The sequence below is a fragment of the Rhipicephalus microplus genome, chromosome 2 (genome assembly GCF_043290135.1).
Source record: "Rhipicephalus microplus isolate Deutch F79 chromosome 2, USDA_Rmic, whole genome shotgun sequence".
NCBI lineage: Eukaryota > Metazoa > Arthropoda > Arachnida > Ixodida > Ixodidae > Rhipicephalus > Rhipicephalus microplus.
The window spans coordinates 231,025,845-231,049,424 of record NC_134701.1 but is presented as its reverse complement, the minus strand read 5'-3'; the positions used below and the strand labels follow the sequence as shown (position 1 = coordinate 231,049,424).

The 23,580-nt window shown below is 42.4% G+C and overlaps 2 protein-coding genes across 3 annotated transcripts in view; both read left to right on the top strand.

The window, feature by feature from the left end:
- The first annotated feature begins 3,016 nt into the window (after positions 1-3,016).
- LOC119169525 (alpha-tocopherol transfer protein-like) lies at positions 3,017-13,949 on the top strand. The gene is made up of 6 exons (XM_037420566.2): positions 3,017-3,159; positions 5,399-5,532; positions 8,326-8,577; positions 11,363-11,556; positions 13,229-13,339; positions 13,736-13,949. Exons 1-6 carry the CDS (start codon positions 3,116-3,118, stop codon positions 13,919-13,921), a joined length of 921 nt encoding a protein of 306 aa, XP_037276463.2. The 5' UTR covers positions 3,017-3,115; the 3' UTR covers positions 13,922-13,949.
- A 4,565-nt stretch (positions 13,950-18,514) lies between these two features.
- The window catches only part of LOC119170298 (alpha-tocopherol transfer protein-like), a 31,558-nt gene continuing 26,492 nt past the window's right edge, over positions 18,515-23,580 (top strand). Inside the window, exons 1-2 of one of the 2 annotated variants that reach the window (XM_075877187.1) lie at positions 18,515-18,932; positions 22,710-22,788. The gene's annotated coding sequence lies outside the window, so the exon portion shown is untranslated. The remainder of the gene's footprint in view (positions 18,933-22,709; positions 22,789-23,580) is intronic. The other variant, XM_075877185.1, reaches the window with a different exon arrangement.

Below are 23,580 nucleotides of genomic sequence, written 5' to 3'. Positions count from 1 at the left end.
TCTATTAAAGAAACACATCTACCTTATCAGTGGAATATGACACCTAATTAAAGTCAGATTAAATTACATGAAGCTTACAGTGAGATTAAAAACATGAATTAAATAGACGTAACGCCTTATGGAATCACAGCGTTTACTGACATGTTTAGATTACAAAACCAACATTTATGAACACGCTTTATACTGTAATTTATTCGTTTTAAGACGTGTCGTAAGCCTTCATTTTGTCCTGATTTCGAAAACGAAATGAAGATGTCACCCCCAGCAGGAATATTTATGTTCAATTGAATTAAAGAAAGACGTAGTCGTTCTGTTGGTGGTACACTGACATGGCCAAGTTACTTAATTATTAATTTGCGCCAATAAGCTTATTGCATCGGGGCGCACGTTGTAAACGGATCCGGGTGGTAGTTGTGAAGGGGAATTAATAAGCTGATGTGGTGAATAGCCTGAATAGCCATCTATTGTGAAAAGTTAATAGTGAATAGTCAATAGCCATCTATGAATAGTGAATTGTGAATAGTGAATAGTGAATAGTCAATAGCCATCTATTGAGATATGTGGCGTCCATATGCGAGCCCATTTTGAGGCTTCTGTATGTATGCCGAAGGACATTCGGTTTACCAAAATATTATGCTTGAATGAAAGGGGGGAATTTCCATAGCTAGTTTCTTATTTTTTTTATTTCTTTCTTTTTAGAAAATGTAGTGCAGCGATAGAAGAAACGCCGTTGATTCGGTCTGAGATAATACCTGCAGCGCCTCGGGAAGGAACGTGCGTTCCAACAAAAATTATAACACATCAAAAGGCGGGCCAAGGACAACTGCTCGAGCACTACTTTGCATCGCAAAGACCGCAATATTCACGTAGTGAAAGCGTTTTTGAGCCTCGACCCGGTCTGAGGGAATTTCGTCAGGACGCCGTACTAGAGCCTTTTATCTGTATACTCGTTTCCGGGATATGATCACGGTGCCGTCCTTCCAGGTTCTTCAAACGGCACATTTGTCTGGCCAAGGTTATGCCAAGATTGATAATCTAAAAGTAAACTGAGCACAATCGATGTGTACATTTGACCCCCCCCCCCCTTTTTTTTTCTTAGTCACGTGGACTTACCATAAATAAGCCATTCCACGTGCCATTAAATTATGAAATTGTCTGCCCCACAACATAGCTTTAATGTCCAACACTGACATATACCGTCACCAACTAATTGCGCAATTTTACATAGGTCATCCATTAACAAGGCCAGATTTGTACATAATGTGTGAGTACTTTACACGCATTCAGTAAGTATTATGCATTATTTTTATTCTATTTATTTAATTTTATTTATTTATTAATTTATTTATTGAATCATACAATAGAAAAGATCATCAGACTGCTTGGACCTGTAGCCAATGGCTAGTCCTGGGTCCGATAAGGAAATGTATGCATTGATGCTGGCTTACTGTTACATAAAAAAGATAGTAACACTCAAAAACACAAGCATTTTTTAGCATGCGATCTACGTGCCAAACGACAATAAAATCTATAATTGCGATAGTGTCAAAAGGTGCACCATCGCAAGCAAATCACTAAGGTGTACATAATAACATAAACAAGACAACTCAGAGACATATTAGGTAGCCAACAATACCAGTATCCGTATTCCCAAATGCAATACAAATACAGCATTCGTTGCTAGGCCACAACAAGATTCACAATCCAGAACAGCGGCATGCGTTTTGAAAATTGCACACACCAAATAATCATCCAGCTCGTATGATGTTTTTGTGACTGCAACGCGACATGCCAGGAAACAAAAAATCGCAAAGTTAGCTCGCATCATTCAAGCTTAGATAAATTTTTTTTTATAAAAGTGTTAAAATTTTGGGCTTTCTTTATTTCAGGTGGCAAGCTGTTCCATATTTTTTCTCCTATAAACGGCAACTGACGCTCTCTATACGCGTTGTTTGTGGGGGGCAGATTGAATTTACCAGACGCAGCATTTCTAGTGGGTCGAGAAGTAGTGTCAAACAAGGATGCATCGAAAGGGTTGTTGTGCCGTATGATATTATTTACGCAGCAGGCTGTCTTTGCTTTACGCAATGCATCAAAGGTAAAATTTGCATGTCGTTAAACAGTGGTTTACTCGGATGACCATGCTTAGAGTATGTTATTGTTTTTAGAGATCGTTTCTGTAATATTCTAATAGGTTCTAGGTAAGTCTCATAAGTCCATCCCCAAGATTCAATGCAGTATGCAATGTGAGAGTGGATGAATGCGAAGTATAATGTTCGTAAAATGTCTCTATCGAAGTAGTTACGGGCCTGCAGTAAAGCATAACATCCGGACGCCAACCTAGTGCAAACTTCCGTTATGTGGCTTTGCCAGTTTAAGTGGTTATCGAAGTAAATGCCAAGGTACTTGTAAGAGGTTGCATGGAGAACAGAGTGGTTGTCGATAGCTATGTTGATGTTGATTTACGGTGTTGTTACGAGAATGAAAAAATTGTATATTTAGTTTTCTTGGTATTATTTGTTAATTTGTTGGCACAAAATCATTTGAAAATTCTTGATAACTCCGAGTTTGTTTTAGATTCAACTTCCTCGATATTGTTACCTGTAATAATTATAGCTGTGTCATCAGCGTACATCAGAACGTCGGAGCAGTGTAAGCATGCATTTTGCATGCATGCATTTTGCATGAGGCATTGAATTTTCTATATGATGTATAGTCGTTTTCTTCTGGTTTTTTATATATGTTATTTTGTGTTGAATGGTGTAATTTTAGAGCCACACTACAAAATGCCCAACGGGCCTGTAAGGTATTTAAAAATAATAAATTATGCGTGCCCCATATACAGTATTCATTTCATATATAGGTCAACATTAGTCTCACTTGCTTACCCACCAGTACGCGCTGTGCAGGCGCAGAAAGAAACGAATTCGCTTTCACACGAGCATTAGAAGGTCATCTGAGCACCTTTGTCCTTGAACGTCCGCTCGAGCGAGGAGAACGGGAGAGAGAGAAAAGAGAAAGTGACGGGATCGTCAATACAAGCGGCGAAGGAAAATGCCTGCACAACTACAAGAGGTCAGAAAGCAGTGCTGGCCGGGTGACGTGCTAATAGACCATGGCGGCGGCCGTGCACCATCTACCGTGGTTTACTTCGATCAGGTATGTAGAAGACATTTGTAGTTTCTGTAAGCACAGTTGGTCTTGTCGCATATTATACGAGGGTAGTCATCCGAGGACAAAAAATAACTGGTGCTCGAAGGAAGGTTTTTTCTTCAGTCTTCAAGCATCAATTGCGCTTTGCGTATCTTACGAAGTCGGCGAAACCCAAACTTTGACAGTCATTTTGTCTGATGATATAAGCAAACGAGATACTTCATACTATACGTGACGACAGATTGGCAGAGAAGGAAATTAACAGGCCCGAAAAGGAAGCCATGGTGAGCGAGTGCCAGATGGCATTCAGTTAATTCGGCATTTAGTTAATACGGGCACTGTTCCTGTATACGGTGAAATCCGCATCGGCAAGCTTTTACTCTATAGCTTGTAAGGCAATGCATATAGATTTTGAAGTGCGCGGTACAGCACTATATGGTGGATCACGTGACGTTGACATCGTGGCAGTTGACCTGAGAGTGACCTCAAACTACCGAGACGTCCAGATTGCGGAACGCCTACAGTATGATGACGTCCTTTTGCCGGCATATGGCTTTTGATGCGATCCCGCCAGCAAGCTACTATTCATCGTCTGCTCGCGAGTCCGTGTCAAGGAGACCATGGCTATAACGCACAAAAAGTATGGTAGCCTCAAGAAAGTCGTTGCAGCTACGACGATTACAACGACGGGCTCGATGGTGACGGTGCAGCACATGCAGCCGGAGAAAGAAAGAACGCCGGCAGGCAATGTATACGCGACACGGGTGCGCCACATTTTATGTGAGCCGTTTCACACGCTCATAGGGTACCAGCTGGCTTGTTGGTCTCCTAGCTTTCCAAAACCTAAACCGAGACTGCTCCGTAACAAACAGACTAATCATCTGTCGAACCCTGCGACAAGTGATGTGCCGGTTTTAGGACTCTAATAGGTCCCCGGCAACATATTACTGAAATAAAACGCTAAACCAAAATTCTTTTGGGTCAGTATACCCTTTAACAGAGGCTACACTGAGAAGCATAAACAGTGAAGTTATTTTTTTAATGTAAAAAAATGTGAGCTTTTGAAGACTTTTTTTTCTTTACATGTATACCACCACGCTTCTATACTGCCACGTGTTTTTTACTGTGCACTTCAATTAAATATGTCATCATTAGGATGGGTATTTTATAATGTGACGTGCGTGTTTTTTTCTCTCGCTTACATGTCTTTTTGCTCGTCACTCGGGTTCAAAGGAAGCCGCCATAGCCCGTATTCGAGCTCGCTACTCTGTGCTTCGAAGAACAACAACAGAGTGACTGAACCGGCACGGTGGGTAACAAGAGCGTGCGGCAGCGTCAGGGGATGAGAAACGTCAGTATAGAAGAGTGCCAGTGATTTCTATTGTGGGCGTTTAGTCTTCGTTGTCCCTCCACATTTATCACGTGGCGTTCTTCGTCGTAGCTCGTGAAGACTTATACTGATTGCAACAAGTGCTTCCTCTATATGTTCTGGTTGGTTCGCCGTGTCTTCGAAGCCTCAAATTATAGGCTGCATTAAATGCTGCCGCACCAGAATTGGTGGTGTATAGGTGCCGCGCTATCTGAAAATATGGGTACAAAGGCGGAAAAAATATGGGGTGAAGCCGGTCTTACAAGCCACCGAAGTGAACAAATAAACTCCCTTTGCGCTAAGCAATGGAAGAGACAGAAACATAGAAACGAAAGTTAATAGGAAGAAAACAAAATGAAGATGAAGGAACTGTTGAAAATTTGGAAACCAAAGGCATATAGCCAAAACTTATCAGAAGGCGAACTGCACGAGCTGAACTGATTAAATGACGATCCTTATTGCGTTTTAATAAAACTAGCTTCACTCAATCGGTTATACGTGACCGGGTACCGCAGCACCGAATTAAGTTGTCTCTCCCTTTCTCCCATCAAGCTGGTTAGCCAATAAAGCAGAAACATGTGGTCCTGGTGTTTGTCACAGGGTTAACACCGACGGTTGATTAATGGTGTTCTCGATTATTGGTTACGTTTGTCCCAAAATTTTATAAGTGTCTGCCGCTAGTGTGTTCCCTTCTTCATTTGTAGTGGACCAGTGGTGAGTATTAGGAGGCCTGCCCAATTTCTACGGCACATAGGAGCTAGGATTTCTTGCGTTCACAGGACGGGAAAACTTCGGAGTCATTAAGCTGCATGCAACTTAGCTGCAATATTGACGGGGCCGAATGAAGTTTGACAAACGCAATAACTTGTTTTACAGTATGATGAAGAATGGCCAGCTGATTTCTTCAAACGACGCACCAAGTGCTGGCGGGGACGGCATCTTCGGTACTTTCGCAGAAACGGAAAAGATGAAGCAAAATGCCATGCGGAAACTGCGGGAGCTCCTTGCAGGTGAATCTATATACGCACTTTCTATTTAGGATGCGAAACCGAGCTTAGGAGCTTGCCTTTGAATGGCAGCCTTCCAGCGTTGCAAAGCGTAAAGTTTGGAGAGCACGCGGTCTTTGTCGCTTGGACAATAGCAAGTTACGTCATCGGGTATCCATTCACGTGTACTCCGAGGCATTGTAACCAGAGCGCATCACAATCCCTAAAGTCATGTAAAATTTCCGCCGAGACAGTAATGCTTCATGAAGCGTCGGATAAGTTCGCAAACCACATAACAGGGTACCAGCTCTGTTTCACCACCACGCGCCATCTATATAGGCCGTATCTCAATACCCCGAGCACATAGTTCCTTTCCCTTAGAGCTACAGTGATAAGTATGGTTAAATTGTATTGATGACACACACACACATACACACGCAAAGTACCGGTTCGTATACGTTCCAAGAATGACCCGTCAGAAATTACAGTTCTGAATAAAGCTTCGCACTCGCGTCTCTTCCAAACGGCACACATGCAGTGTTTCGTTAAAATATAACAACTTTTTGTACCTAAATTAGACATGACAATATAGAACAGATTTAAGAGAATTAACTGGCTCAACTTTGGGTTCTAATGTATTAGTGACGCATTGGAGCAGGAGCACCTGTGAAAAAATTGAATTCCAGAGCTGTAAAATCCAGAGGTGTTGACAAAAATGTTTTCCTGGTTGAGTGGTGTGAAGTTGTTCATAAAATACCCCAGAGCGGGAGCGCGAAAATCCCACGGTCAACAATAGATCTAGACCAGACAACGCTAACAAATCAGTATCTATTGCCCGTGCTCATGTTAAATAGACGCAACACCACGCGAAAAAAAAAGAAGGAAGGGTGCTAAGGGATACACAAAGTAATCGACCTAGGAAATCCAACAAGCGGCTGAAGAACCGAGCACGGCGGGGGGGGGGGAGGGGGAGGGAGGGATGAGTAAAGGTTTCATCTACAGACTATGTCAGTACGTGTGTGTGTTTTAACGTGTGCATGTATATATGAATAATATATGAATATGAAGCTGCTTGCCTACAAAACGTATGTGCGTCCGAGATTAGAATACGCTAGCGCTGTGGAGCCCACACCAAAAGGTCTTAAGAAATAAACTAGAACGCATTCAGAGAATGTCAGCTCGCTTCATCTGCTTCAAATATTGAAGAAAGGATTCTGTTACTGAAATGTTAAAAGAATGTATATTAGAATAGCTAGAATTAAGAAGGTGGAAACAAAGGTTGAAACTTCCTTTTCAGATCCTGCATGCCGGGGTGAAAATTAACAGGGATGATTATTTGAAGCATTCTTACCCCACTCCATTCCACCATACAGCACTCTCCCCTTTAATACCTTGGCGATGCAAGTTCCACCACCTAAGTCTGTATCATGTAAAAACTTCAGGGGCTGTTGTGGCCCCTTTTTTCTGAATGTCCAATTTCCACGCGGAGACAGCATTCTGGTATTTCGGGTGGGCGGGCGGGGGGTTGAGAGCTTAGCCCTTCGAGGAAGAATTTTTTTAGATGCGGAGCATCTAATACTCGAGGCTTGTAGTGCGGCGCCGTCCGCAAGCTTCCTCCTCCTTCTTCCACCATCTGTGCATCCCTTCCTCCTCTACACACCGCGCGCGCTTCACTCCTCCACCATCTGTGCACCCTTCCTCCTCTACACACCGCGTGCGCTTCTCCTCTTCACGAACATTCGCTAGCTGTATAATGTAGCGCGCATGCGCCGTCACGCTTCGAGAACATCGGCAGCTGACGCGCGCGCATGCGCCGTTGCGCTTCTCCCCCTTCTCGAACATTCGACAGCTGACAGTGCATGCGCCGTCGCGCTGTATATATACTCAAGGTCGGCGCTCGCTCGCTCAGTTGCCGCTCGTCGGTTGGTTTGTACGGCGCGTCGACGTCCAAGGTCGCGGTGAAATGAATTCCAACGAATCCACAAACACAATGATCGACGTCCCTTCGACCAGCGCCGCCCTTTCGCATACGTGTGTACGTGTTCACTCATTTAACACCCCCTCCTACAACCACGTTAACCAATTTAGCCATCGACCCAAGTAAGTCGCAATTTAACACCCCATTTCACAACCACGTTAACCAATTTCGCCATCGACCCAAGTAAGTCGCGCTTTAACACCCCGTTAACCAATTATATGCTCCGCATCCTCCTCAGTGTTCCCCCGAGGGAAGCTGCGGGCAATTTTTTTTTCACTGCACATCCTTCCTGTTTTCTCGAAACATTTGATTTTTGTTAAATTAGCTGGTGTAATATAGCAGCTGATGGATTGTCTGTGGTTTCCAATGCGTGCTTTAACATTAGCAATAGCAGGGTCCTTCACTGCTTACGGAAGGACCCTAAAAAGTACAGAAAGACCCCAGTAGTAGTAAAGATGGTGAGGAAAAGTAAGACACAACCTAATGAAAGTAACACACAAAGAAGCCGAGAAATGACCAAGGTACATTATTTTGAGCCTAACTGCATTGTTGTGATTATGATGTGTACATGCAAGGAAATTGCATTTTTTTTTAGTAAAGAACTTGTCACCTGTCTGGGCCGAACCTACAATCTTCGGGCAACGCGTCGGATATTCTACTAAATGAGATATGGTGGTGGTCATCATCCCGGTCACTTTATTGGTGTTTATTGGTATTAAAATTTTCCTTCTTCCGAGAGAGCTTGCATACGATAGGAACCCAATAAAATATTGCTGGCTACATTAAGAAAAAAAAACAGATTTTGTTTGTATTTTTTCATGTACTTGCTTAAATTATAGGTGAAACTCAGCTCAAGTGCCCAAATAACAACGCCTTCCTCATCAAGTTCCTCCGTGCTCGAAAGTATAACGTTGACAGTGCGTTCAAGAACATCAAGAAGTACTTCAAAGTGCGACGAAACCACCCCGAATTATTCGACGAACTGGATCCGGACTTCGCTCTGTTCGACACTGTTTGCCGAAAGCACAAGCTAGTCACACTGTCCCGAGAAAAAGACGCCAAAGGGAGGGCCATCATTGTGTTGAATCTGGGTAAGCATTGTATGTATACAGTATTTATTGTATTACACCACGAACTGTTATTTGATAACATTATTTATTATTTATATAGACGACCTCTTTGTTTTTATTTATTACACCCTCTGACTGAATGTTCGGCTTCAAATAAACAACTGACAGAAAGAGAAAGGAGGGATGTGGTAGTAACTGAGTTCGACTAAACAAAGTAATATCATGCAATGAAAAAAAAGCCAAAAACAAAGACTGATATTTGGTATAAAAATGCCACATGAAGTACTCACGAGCACAGTATTACCTTGCACCAGTATTTTTTGTTTTTATATGACAACTGGAGACGTTCTTGTTTTTCTATTTCACGCACTCGCGATCGAGCACTCGCACTTTTTTTTGAATATTCGAAAAAATTCTAAAAAATAAATATGGCACAAACTCGATAGTTCAAATTGAAGTTAAGAGTTGCATATGATGTCGCAGCATACGTCAGCTTGTGATAAGTATTAATAAACTGTCAAAATATTCAACGAAAAGAACTGAATGACTGTATTGGAAGAAGAGACGTTTTTTTTTTTGGGGGGGGGGGGGAGGCAGCTGGGATTCCTGGGACACGGTAGATCCGCTCTCAGCGACGTACTTCTCTCTACGTGGTCTCGGAGATCCGCAACGGCACCACGACGAAACACAATGTTAATCTGAGCAATACACTAGGGCATACGATTGTCGTCGTGAGAGTTCCATTAACCGGCCCCTTAATGAAGGATTATAGCCTCCTCCAATTTTTAGCACGAAAGCGTTTTATGCCAGGGTTCACTAAGATTTAACTGAGATCATTTCCGGCACAGATGTGACGTCGGTAAAGTACTAACCAAGAGATGACAATAATATACAAGCAAAATTTTGCTGATTTTTGTGACCTGGAAGTCAAACCCACCAAGTGAGAGGAGCTGGACGCCTTCCACTCTCTGCACTATCTGCGTTCATCCGTGGGCTTTTCCAAACGCGCCTAATATCTTTTACGGCTCCCTTTCAGGAATACTCAGGTTCTCGTGGCCGTCTATGAGAGAGGAATTACTGCATCAATACACTCAGGAGCATTGACAGCATAGGCTTGCGCAAGGAGGAGGGGGTAGGGGTGAGTGCGTAAAAGCCAGCCCGAGACATGAACATTATAGGCAGAGAGGCGAGAGCAAGGCGCAAAGTCAGCCCCATACATTTCCATGATAGGAAGGGGGGTGCTGCAATGAGATTTCGCCCCCCTCACCCTGAAGAGGAACCCTGCTTCCGCTTATGATGGACAGGACGAGTTTTGGTAGCCTCAGTGCAGATGAGGGTGGCTCCTCAATTTCCACTACATTTTGTTTCAATACAGTTTGAAAGAGTGCTTTATTTCAGAGAAAAGAGACCCGCCAGCAAGCAGTGGAACACGTTCGTTCGCACACGGATCAAGCTACGAGCTCGGCCTCTGGCATTTCTGAAGTTCAGTGCAGAAGTGTTCGCATGAGCAGAATTGTAGGTTATCCGATTGCTAGAGAGCGCACACCGTTTTTTTCCCCTCAAATAACGATGCTTTCCCTGAGCGCATACCGCGTGTACTAGGGATTAGGTGCTTCTTGATACCATATTAACACTGGAATCACTTTACGCTGTGTTCGGATGTTAGTCCATCTTTGGCGTTAGTCGTAGGGATGGTAATGTGCCACTATGATCTACTTGAGTGTGTCTGCATCAAACGGTGCTAAAGCCGTCGAAAACCAACAGACAGTGTGCAAGCTCTCACTTATAAACGCGCAATAAACATTCAACCACTTCTGTATTGACACGCATCACTTTCGTGTTATACCAATTTCTATGACGGAGGTATCAACCATGTTTTTTTCCGTTTCATTATCAGCTCACTTGTTTTTTTTTGTTTAAGCAAACATGATTTATGTGCAATTGCACTCCAGTGACCACATAAAATTGTAAAAAAATGTCATAAAAATCAGTTTATATATTTGTTTGCACCGCTTATAATAATAAGTGTACGAAAACAGAAAATATTCACTTTGTTGTAAATTTACACGCTGTTCTCGTGATCTGTGGCAACTCATAGAGTAACTGGGCGCTTGTAAATTTATGGTTGCAAAAGAACATATTATATAGACGTGTCCCATTGTACGAGCAAAGATGAGAGCAACTGTGTCTTTAACATGCTGATTTTCGAACAATTTTCGCTGAACAAGACTACTGGGTTCTAAATAAACGTGGTGCTTTCGACAATCACTAAAGCATACCTTTTTCGCTCAGATGTAAAATAGTGTCATTGAAGGTATTCAAAAGCGTCTCACAAAAGCGTTTCTGCATTTAACGCGTGCTTGAATAAGCAAAATGAATTGTGGATCCCTATACTAAATATTGCCGTTAGTTTGTCTTGTGAGTTCAACGCTTTTATTTGGGTTGAGAGCTTCGTTTTTTTATGCAACTGACATTCTTAACTTACTTAACGTGTGTGTTTTTTAATGCTTGGCCCTAATTGCATCTTGTGTGAGAGGAAATCCAAGCGTAAGAGAAGGTTTAGGAATTCCTAAACGTAACCTAATAGGGAGAGTGTTTCACTTTCACTAGGAAAAGAATTTCTTGAAAACTTTGTTTTCATTCAATTGAAAGAAGGGAGCGTCGATAAAAATGGAAGGCTTAATTCCAACAGTGTAAAACAAAAGCGAACAATTCCTTTTATGTCTTGTTATCCCTTCTAGATTTCTAAGATGGCATTCAAATGACCCACTGTTCACCCGCATGCCTACTCCTGCTCTACTTTTAGGAACCTGGAACACTGACATCTGTAAACTGGACGATTTTTTCCGGATCGGCACAGCCTCGGTCGAGCATTTACTTCTCGATGATGAAGTCCAGCTAAAGGGTGTCATCTTTGTCATGGACTTTAAGAACCTCGGCCTCTACCATTCGACCCAGTACACAATACCAGTCATCAAGAGGCTATTTAGCCTTATGCAGGCAAGTGAAAAGGCATCATTCCCCGACTGTGTAACGTGAACCCGACAGGAGAAATCTCCCACTGGCACCACCTTGCAGGTCAAAGCGTAAGAAATGTTACGTAGTACGACGAGGGACGAACGGTGCCGCTTTAAGGAGCTTCGCCACTAAAACGACACCCTGCCCTCATCTAGCCTCCAATAGTTGAATAATTTAATTCGAGGTGGCGTCAGCCACCACATTTCGTTTTCGCACGCTTTTTTGCTTACGAAGCTCTCTCTTGCGGGAGGCATGGTGTTATTGGTATTGTGGCAGAGTAATCTACTAATATGAGAATCGTTTTTCTATTTAGTGTTCCATTAAATAAAAATGATACACGAATAATAAACACTATTCATGTGCTAATATCATTATAAATTTCATGATAAAGATAGCGGATTGATGACTTCATCGCTTCGATGATATTGGAGCTGTGAGGAGAAACGCCTTTATATTATGATCGATATGACATCAAAAGTCCTGCAAAGTTATGGGATGCATGCATCTTTGTTGTCAAATGTTAAAAACAAAAAAACACGTTGTCTGGTTGTCCATTTTCGTTTTGGTTTTACTGAGACCTTTTTTTTCTTTCAACGGTGCCGGTAATATGCAGAATGTTCACAAATATGAGGTATTTCTAACATGCACTATTTGATTTATTTGAGTGCCGCGTAAAATACGACATTGATTCATCCTGGAAATTTTCCGAGTATTAACACACCCCTACATCTGAACATCGACCCGTCGTGTACATGGCCGGAATATTTTTACCTTCCAGCTTCAATAACACTTCTTACGGATTCACTGAAGTGCTGGCTTAAATTGCATGCAAAAATAAAAAGAAACCTTCCATCTCCTTTTCCTTACTTGAATAGGAGATGCAAAATCAAACTATTTCACGACGGGGTATTCGTCTCGTTCTGCAATCAATGTCATTCCTAAAAATGAACGCGAGAAGCGTAGCTCAGAAGCGTATAGCTTCTTTTAGTTCATGTTTTTCTCCTACGATTACGACTCGCACGCACACATTACCAGAGGAGAAAGCGGAAAATTTACCACACAAGTTTTGGTTCTGAGATGAAAAAGTCATGCCTTTCACAACACTTAAAAGCCCACTCATAGCTCTCCTTTCCATATAGTGCACTCTGTTCAGTTTGTGAATCTAACATCGTCATCTCTTCTGGCTCCAAGAAAAGCGTGGTGCCATGTGTTAAATCCTAAAGTTTAGTAGGCCACCAAATGTCATACACCTTGAAGTTCATTTTACTTGTAACCAAGACATTTGAAGTCGTTTCGTGGTGGTAAGGCTTAATAAAAAAAAACTAGAACAAGAGTGTTTGCATAATTGTGGGCTAAATCAACAAATGATGCGAGATATTTTGTTAATAAGGCTAGCACCAACATCAAGGCTTGCTACGCAAAACCTCAAACTGCGACAGTTTTTAATGCAGCCTAAATTGGCTTACAGCAGAGCCTGAAGCCTCCATTTGGCAGCGAAATTGATTAGGCTGCTCAGAAAAGTATTATTATCCAGTTTGTTTTTTGTCCTCAACTCCCAAAACATCTTCATTTAGTATTCATGCAGCAAGCGCTGTTTCCTTGCCTGAGGTGAAGAAGCTTGGTAAAAAGTACCATGTGCTTACTTCTGTTTCAGGACTGCATGCCACTGAGGATAAAAGGATTCTACGTTACAAACAATCCTGCTTTGTTTGATATCTTGTTCGCAATAGCCAAGCACTTTATGAAAACCAAGCTGGTCAGAAGGGTGAGGAATCTATCGATACTATTTCTAACTGCACGATAGTTACGTGTACCTCTTGATTGCAAAAACAGCGCATAAACAAAGCACTAACATAGAAAAACAAACACACTTATCTATGTATTCATTTGTTGTTTGTGCGCTGCTTTTTTTCGTTTAAATCTTAAACAAGCGACTATCCCTAATCACTAGCCTTGTGACGTTTACTACAATCATTTATTTATATGTATATATAACAATAAAAGATGCGTCAGCTCCTTTACAAGTCATTTCATTCAGTTTACTCTGACTGGGAAAGCACCTAAAAACGTACTGTCTCTGACACCCCAAATAGTTAGCTCAAAAAGACAGTGGGACAGTGGGACAACGTTAGATACACCATACAGCGTCTTTTATTTCCAGACTCACCTCTTTGGCACCGACTGGAATAGGCTACGTAGCTTAATACCGGATGACGTCATTCCGAAGGAAGGTGGAGGCAGGCTCGAAACCTACGACTACGACGCTATGGAGAGAGACTTGAAGAGCCGGACCAAATACTTCAAGGAAATGAGAAGCTGGGGCTACCTGGACAAGCCGAAAGAATGAACCGAATAATAAATCATACTCAGTCCAATGCAGCGCTGCGATACCTTCATACATAGAGCAGTAGTGTCGTTTGAGTGAATATAGGTTAAGTGGACTTCGTACACAGACTAGCTAAGTAGGCCTGATTTCAGGCATCGGAATCTCCTCACACATGGCATCTAGCTTGGCGAAAATTGATGACGGTTCCGCCAACAACACGACGTAAATGCCGCGCGCATTTATTGCTTTCTTTTGGTGTGTTCAGGTTTAACCTGCAAAGAGGCGGGGACTAAGCCCTCCCTCCCCTGACATTTTTTAAATTTTACGTGTGTATATACAGACGCACACGTGCACACACATGCTCAAAACACAATAAAGGGTAATTGAACCACTCCCGACACCCCACCGCCGCAAAATACTTTCTGGCTTCGTCCATGCTACACCCATGCCGTCATATATGACACGTGCAATTTTGACGTTATAGCCTAAAGGAGAGTACCAAAAAGCATTTGTTTTACTTTTCCAAAATAAATGCGCACCAGGTTGCGATATATACATCTGTAGCAATATATACAGATCGATTTCAGAATTATAACGTTTTTATACCCCCCCTTTTATGGTTGCGTAGTAAAAGCGGCAAGCTGTTCTAATGTAGCTGAACCCCTTTTTAAGTGACACGAACGCGGGAGCACTTCTTGTCCCTTAATTTAGGCGTTTCTTACAAGCAGGGTACTACGTATGCGTTTTCTTAACCGCTATTCCAGTGTAGGTCCTCTGGTGTCTTTTGCGACCACCTGTCACTTACATCAGTATCTCTTAGAAAGAGGTACGACTGTTGTTTTAAATAGTCCTCAAAAGAATAACATAAATTGTCTCGCTTATATCACCCGGTTATAATTTAATCTAAGGGCGCTGCGCGCAGCTAATGGGCTAAAGTATATAGATTGATTCCACGAGAAATCCAAAATACACGTCCAGGTCAATATTTTTTTTTATTTTGTCTGCTTTCGAAGTGTACGGAACAGAAAATTTAATTCCCGAAAAACACTCTCAGTGCAGTACAACAAACTTTCGAGGGTGGTGGCGCGGGCTCCTTGTTTTAGCTTACTGCAACTTTTTCCGATTTCGTAGCCGAATTTAACGCGAACCGTAAAGGTAGGCTCAAAAATTCTTGCTGCGGATTTTAGTATGCATCGTTGCAGATTATATTTATATTTTGCTTTCGGTGCGCTCAAACTAAAAAAAAGATGTTCCAAAAGTGCCAAAGGTAGGTTAAATAAAACTAATTGGAAACTTTGATGCTCCTTGGCGTGTTTGCTATTTCACTGAGAAGCTTCAAAGAAATTTCAATTATAGATCAAAGCCTTTGCAACATTATTGCAAAACTTTGTTTTTGTACAGGACGCTCAAAAGTAGAAGAAAGGCAGTCAAAAATGCGATGCGACAAAATGGGCACGGTGCCCATTTCAAAAAAAGAATAAAAAACTATGCTTTCACTCTTGACCAATAATATATATCTATATATGAGCGCTTATGTCAATCAAAACATGGTGTCAGTATTATTTGTCCTGTTTTTTGTTGTTGTTTTTGTTCCCAAGATGTAATTGACCAAAATGACCTGTGGGCTTACTTCAGGCCCTTGGCTGGTTATTGCTAGCTTGCACTGTGGGTAAATCTACAATTATAATTGTTTTGCAGCAGCAAATCCTCCTTCTGGTGGCTTGTCCTCACTAAAGTGTATTGTGAAATTTTCTTTGTGTCTAGCGTGTGTGGAGCTGTGCGGCCACCCTACAAAGGCATAGAGCACGCGCAAGTTGCAACCTGCAACATCAACTTACCTCTTTATAATTTGCTAGTGACCAGTATTCGAGACACCGCGAGCACGTGTTTAAGTAACCTTCAAAAAACTAGCCTCGCGCACACAACAGAGCCACGGTAGCAGACCAATGTAATCTGTAAATAATTTCCGAAATCAGCCGGTGCTCTGTTATGGAGTGTTTCATGCTTATCTGCTTCCCTTCAGGTATGTACATTGTATACTCTTAACATGTTTCTGAGTCGACGTTTACTGGGCCTAGATCGTACTTGTAAAAAATATCCCAGTCATTTCCCGTGCCGTTTACCTCGCTTACCGCCATCTCATACTTTCCGTCAAGAGGACGTCTTGTGTCACCTCAAAGTTTATACCTGAGAGTTTGAGCAGCCAGAAGACGCGCAGCGCGGCATGATTAAGCCACAGATGGGTGAAACCGTCCATTTTATAATGTTTTTGACAACACCTTGTTAACCTAATTCTTTCACTCGTTGAGAATAGCAGATGTGAATGGTGGCGCAAGACGGACATCATTTATTGACAACGAGTGTGGTAAACGCTATAATTGTCACAGCAGAATGCCGCTGGACAGTCTTGATCATAAAATGAGAAACCTCGAACCATTCTGGCGACTCGTCTCCGTCAGCTATGCAGAGTTGCGAGAATGTGCGATGCGATGACGAGTATAAACGCTTCGACTTTGTCTAGCTCTTCTCTACACGTGATGCGTGCAGCTTATGACTAGGTATGAGTATTTGGTGCCGAATATTTGCGCATTCACAAAAAAGTATTACAGAGAAGAATTTTCGTTGCGTAAATATATTCTTGTTTTTGCCTACCTGCAGAAGCTACCGTCACAGGCAGAGAATATTCGTGACAACTACGATCGCTGCATGCAATGCCTTACGAGCCTCACGGATGTCTTGTCTACGTGTATGAGAACAGTGATGAGGCAGACTAGGCATTTCTTCATTAGCGTTCACATTTCTTCTCGGGATTGTGGGTTAGCTTGTAGGCTTCGAACTGTGTCCGCGCTAGCTCTTTACAGTGCGTCTGTCCACCCCGTACACATAAGAGACAAATAAAAGCTGACAGAAATTCTTTCAATAAGAAAGCATTTGACACTAAAGTCACCAGGGTGAACGTTTGCTACAGCAAAATAATTAAATTGTAGGTATAACCACAATGCAAGTTGATAACAACCAGCAAAGGCACTGAAGTGTGCCGAACCTGCATATAGACTGTTTTGGCCATTTATGTCTTATGAACAAAGAAAATGAGGACATATAATGTTGAGACCGTGTTTTGACTGACATAAGCGCCCTTCGATAAGCAACTTTCGTCAAAACTGAGACCAGATTTTCAGAAAATGTTTTTATAAAAAAATCGCAGCATGTCCACAGAGTGAATGATGATGAGCGGGGCAAAGCGCTGGAGGGTTTTATCGTTAAACCGGGAACCATCCGCGAATATCGCACACTATACATCGTCAAAGACGTGACAAATACTGTATATAATTATACAAGGAATTTTATTATTCGTAAGCGGTAGCTATAAGTTGCTTCCTTTCCCCCTTAATTAAAACGTCTTTATGATCGGTGACGTGGTAAATCGGTGACGGGGCGTAGTTGGATGTTTGCAAGGACGAAGTAGTGGGCAGTTCACAAAAGTTGAACTACAGGCGGTCACCTACAAACAAGAGATGAACACAGTGGGACAATCAATGGTACTTTAACGCGCACCTCGATACAAGCACACGGCCATTTGCATTTCGTATCGGCTTATCCTCAGCAGTATTTGTTTGATGATTGGTGAAGTCGTGGATCGGTGAGGAGGCATGGTGGGATGTTTGCAAGGACGAAGTAGTAGATAGTTGACAAAGGTGTAACTATAGGCGGTCACGTACATACATACAAGAGATGGACAGGCTCACGCTTTTAGGAGCTTCGCCCCTAAAATTTCGCTTCTTTACTGCCATTTTCTTCTTTTGCGCGTCCTGAACGAAGCGATCTTTTGAGGAAATGTTGCAAAGGCGTTCTTTTAGAATTGATACTTCTTTCAAGCTTCACTGTGAAGTAGCAATGTGCAAAGGCAAATAAATGTTGGCAAACATTTCTTGATTTGGGCATACTTGCCATTTTCGACATTTTTCTTTTCATGGCAGCATGAGGAAACCATGACTAATTTTCAATAACGCATTTTAAATCCAGCAGCAAATATTTTCGTATGTTTATAACTCAGTATTCAGCCGTGAAATCGGAAATTGTTGCAGTAAGAAAAAACGCAAACCCATGCCACGACCTTCAAATATTTGTTTACCCCACTAAGAGTATTTTTCAGAAATAACATTCCCGGTTCTATGAACTTTAAATATGCTCTCCCAACGCATGGGCAAAGCAGACGACAAAAAAAAAATATCCACCTAGGTATGTCTGTTCGATCTCTCATGAAATCCCTCGGTATTGTGGCAGCAGCTCTTTCATCTTTGTGTGTCTACTTCCTAGTGTATCTTCAGGCCATTGGAAACAGTCCAGAAGAGGGACGCGCGACGACGCCCGGCGATATTTATGGAACAAGTGAGCAGTCACACGGCGCGGGGGCCTTGAATCCTCCTCTCCACGAGATATCGCGCGCAAGAAACAAACAAAAAAGAACAAAAAATACCGAAAATAAGATAACAGAGAAAACGATTTGGCATCCGTTGTTTGGGCACGCGCCTTCCTGTTGCTGAAGCGCAGGAGGAGTGCGAGAGAGAAACGACGAAATTGCCCACCACCGCTTCGCGGCAAAACAGGTTGCTGCACGGTCGCGTGCGCGCTACAGCCGTGGGCACGTTCTAAACAGCCGTGTTTTGATTTATAGTTCGAACTCGCTCTCCGGCGGAGAGAAAACGAAATCGAAGGGGAAGGGAACGACGTACAAGCTTCGACTTCGCAGGTTCCTGGCTTGACAAAAAAGTGTACCGCCCGACAAAACATCTCGATGTCGACAAGACCTGTCGAACGGATTTCGAACAGCGTGTCATAGCACACGAACGTCGGGAAAAGTTGCAGCGACGACGAGACTTCTCAAAACGCTGCTTCCTGGTCAGCGGTTACGAAACAAGGTCGCAAGATCTGTGCCACCTTCGTGTTTTTCGTGCGTGATTATACTTCTGCGTGCGCATCTGGAGTGCATCACCTACCTTTACGGATTGTGGATACGACAGTTTGAGCCAAGGTACAGTTTTCTTTTTCACATAACAGTAGATGGGATGGTGATGATCAGTTAGATAACTCGGGTAACTCTGGTTGCACGAGGTAAAGGATCGATCAATCAATTAATCAATCAATCAATCAATCAATCAATCAATCAATCAATCAACTCTAGTGCTTGCCGCAAATGCCCAGTTACGATTATTCTGGAAAAGAAATTTTATTTTCATGTACTTTGTTTACGTCGACGAAGTGTCATAAGAGATGATCTTGAGCAAGAATTGACGACATGGTGACAGAGACTGTAAGAAGACATCATCAATTATTTTAGTAGAAGCTTGAGCGTGTTGGTATAGATTAATGCTTGTAAATATGTGCACATCACGAGGTTTCAAGCAGTCTTGACAATGTCTTTCGTCTGGCGTTCAAGCTTTGTCAAGCACACACATTTACTAGAACAAATCATCAGTAATATATATATCTAAATTTGTTGCGCAAGTCATAGCTATGAATCGGTACCAACTGCCCCAACTTTCAGTACTCTTTCTACAAATTGGTTGCCTTAGCTATGAACGCCAGGAAGTCAGAAATACAGGGGGGCGAAGTTATGAGAAACTTCCAGTCATGGTAGCTAAATAAGGGCCCCAAAACCACTGCGAGTTCAAAGACAAGATTTTTTTGTTTTATGTCGCCTTCACAACCCATTGTGCAGGCGCAATATCTTCCTCGTGACTTATTTCTGAATAAAACACACCAGCGATACCAGCATTAAGCACCAAACTTATAAGGATTCCGCGGTTTCCGTCTACATGCAGTTGTCTCTGTTTGCGTAGTCTAAATAACACAAAAACGAAGTAAAATTACCTGATTGCACATGACAGCTGCTAGAGACAAGACGTAATGGGCGAATGCCTGGCAAAGCTCGGTAGGAGTAACTTCACAGCATATATTCCTTTTACATAAAGCAATCGACATCTTATTTACTCATTACCATTGACATAATTCAAGGGGTGGATGTCAGTGGAATCCAGACCCCCCCCCCCTCTTGTATATATTATGGCTCTAAGAGGGGGGGGATTCTTGCAAGCGCCCCCCCTACAAATTTAGCTTTACAACGTCATATATTGAAGTTAAGTATAGCGCATTCTATCTTTTTTAAGGCTAAATATTTTATAACGTGTACCTGTGTACAATACTCATCAGCTGTGTGAGACTAGTGCAAAAGCCGCGCGACGGGTTCAAAGAACATTGAATAGAACAACGTGATTACTCGAAGTTAGACCCAATGCCCGTTTTTAAGCTTAATTTCATAGCACGCCTGAATTTTTATGAAAATAAAGTACGACGTATATCTTTAAAAACAAAATTACCCGCATTATCTGATTTGTGTACCCCCCCCCCTTTTGTTCTTTCTGGATATCCGCCACTCTCCGTTGCGTCATTTGAATAGACTGATGGCGTCCAGAATTATGCTGAAAGACTTGAAACGCCAGGAGAGAATAACGCTTGACAAGGTGTGGGTGCGAAACAAGGCGTGTCTAAGAAGTTTTGCGCAAAATGTAGTAGAACGGAGAACAGCACACTCGTACTTTATATCTTCAGATGTTGTTTAGGGCCTTTTAGGTCACTTCTTAGCGGGAACCGCTTTGCCTCAGTAGGCACACCAAGGACATACCGCATATCGCGCGGCTTGTATATATAGGTCAGTGTCTATCGTGAGGCTAGATCTTGGCGTAGCACGTGGAAGCCATGTTTTATTCTTTCTTTATCGATTCCGAAACTTTCTTAGCAGTTGTAGACGTATACCTTATCTCAAACGTACCAGATGGTTTTAACGCCCCTCCAAGCGACTGCTTTTGTGTGTGTCTGCTGCGTACACTGATGCAGGAAGATCTTGAGAAGAAAAAATATGACGGCGCGTTATCGCCAGATGGCCAACAACCGAGTGCCAATAGTGACAGCGTTGTCTAAACCGAGGATAAACTGGTCCCGCAAACAGGCCGAGAAGCAGGAGGAGAATGAATGATTCATTATTTGTGCCGAGTAGATGAAGATGGCTATACCTTTACAGTATATGCCAAGGTTTTGTGTCCTGAAGCCGTGATACCATTAGGATGGACGCCGTGGTGGACGGCTCCTAAAATTTAGAACACCTGGGTTTTTTTTTCAACGTGGATCAAAAACTTGACACTCAGGCTTCTAGCATTGAGATTCCATATAAATGCGCCTGGAGTGGCTGAGATTCGATCCCAAAGCCCTCGGGTCAGTTGTCGAGCATGACAACCACTTGAATGCCGCGACCAGTGCAGCTCGCTCCTTATCGAACCATAGTTATTACTTATTACAGTATGTATGATGGTCAAACACATGATTTAGTCGACGAAGTATTCAAGGAGGTAATGCTGCAGTACGTTATAACATATGCCAATATCAAGAACTGTTCTTTGAAGTCAAGCGACATTCTCTTCAAAGTCATTCCCGTAGACCCCTCACAGGGAAAACTGGGTAGGAACTCCCTTTAACGGATGTTTAATTCAAGTGGCATAACGCCCCGTTAACTAGGGAAGTTGATTGATTGATTGATATGTGGGGTTTAACGTCCCAAAACCACCATATAGTTATGAGAGACGCCGTAGTGGAGGGCTCCGGAAATTTCGACCAACTGGGGCTCTTGAACGTTCACCCAAATCTGAACACACGTGCCGACAACATTTCCGCCTCCATCGGAAATGCAGCCGCCACAGCCGGAATTCGATACCGCGACCTGCAAATCAGCAGCCGAGTACCTTAGCCACTAGACCACCGCGGCGGCGCAACTAGGGAAGTTTAACTTACGTCATTGCTTGCGTTTTCTATAGTCCTATAGACCGCAGTACTTAGGCAATGAAATTACAATTATAAAGCAAGACTATGAGTCTGCGTGTATATATGTAGCATTGTAATACCTTACAAACCACACAATTTTCATGCTCATTCGTTATTTTCTGCCTTTGACCTGCAGACATGCACATGTTATGTACAGATGAAAGCCCGGAATCGGTCCATATACGTACTCGTTAATGAACAAAGAGTAGCTTATATTGTTCAAAATATAAATGTATAATTACAGATATCACACGAAACCCCACATTGCTTTTCAGTGCGGACTTGTTTGGTGACTCGAAATATTCTTGTCACCTTTCGGTTAAAAAAGCGCATGTTAAGACTGAAACAAACAGCGTTCGACACAGAGTGGCAATAGAATGGCAGATAGATGTCGGTCGTCCTGTAAGCGCCCCGTTTTCATCCCTACTCGTTGCTATGTTAATGATGTACTATCCATGCTAATGACGTACAATCAAGCGCGCTATGACAACAAGTGCGTAAGCGTTTGAATATATATATCTATAGCTTCAAAACCGAATTCGACCACTGTGTGCTTGAATGGTGCTGTCAAGAATACCTGAATAATAACAAAAAAATACTTAATTGTACTAAAAGCAAAAATATTTATGTAAAGGAAAAGAATGTCTATGCATCTCTACGAAGTGAGTCAAGACGAGCGGCTTAAGCTCTGGGTATCATATTGATGACTAAGCATATGTTACCCAAGCGTTGTTAAATATAACCTAAATTGAGCGGCATAAGGTGACATAAAGAAGCGATGACGACATAGCTAGGTTCTAAAGTTCATAATGTGGATGTTTAAGTCACTGACTAGGATAACGGGTTTGTGCTCGTAGGTATTTTTATATTGTTCTGTTACAATTATGACTGATATTATTAATTTTTTCAATCCTTTTTTTTTCTTTGTCTCACGTAGCATACGTTACCCGAGTGTTACTCCATATATATCATCAAGTCGTGACGACGGACACCGGACAAGCCTTGCGCTAGTTAAGGTATTTTGCCCCTTAAAAATCACTTTTTCGACAAGCCTGCTACAGAAACGCCTTAGAAACTTCGGGATGTGCAGCTAATGTGTGACATTCCAGCTCTCTAACAGACAAGATTCGCCACGTATCAGACGCAAGTTTTATGAAGTAGGTGAAGACGCAATCGGCGACACCAGATGTGGCGTCGGTCCGGTAACCATCAGCCTGCATGATTACGTCCAGTGCGGGGCTAAGGACTCTACCACATTTAACCAATCAACACGTCTCGTGCTTGCTGCTGCTACGTTATACATGCAGACTCCTTAATCTCATTTGGCCACATAGATATGGGGTGCCCTCTCGCACGTTTGCCTTTTCTTGGAATCCAGCCAGTTACTCTTGATAATCAAAAGTTTTCTCGCTTACGTGCTAAATGCCCTGCCTATGCCCGCATCTTCTAGACTTCGACTAAGATGTCACTAACACCGTTTGTCCCCTACCCACTCTGCTTTTTCCTTGACGCTAAAGATTACACCTTTTATTTTACTTTCATTGCTCACTGCGTCATAGTCAATTTAAGTTGAATCTTCTTTGTAGGTTTCCAGGTCACTGATCGGTTGGTAAGCACTGGTAACATGCAGCTGTTATATACATTGCTCTCGAAATTGAAAAAAAAAACATTGCTCTCGAGATATAGTGGTATAGTGATATAGTGGTACCATTCATGATTTAACAATGCTTGCTAACTGTGCTCCGTCCCATTGTCCCATTCTCATTCTTCGAGTTACTTCAGTCTCGGGATTCTGTTCCGCGGTCACT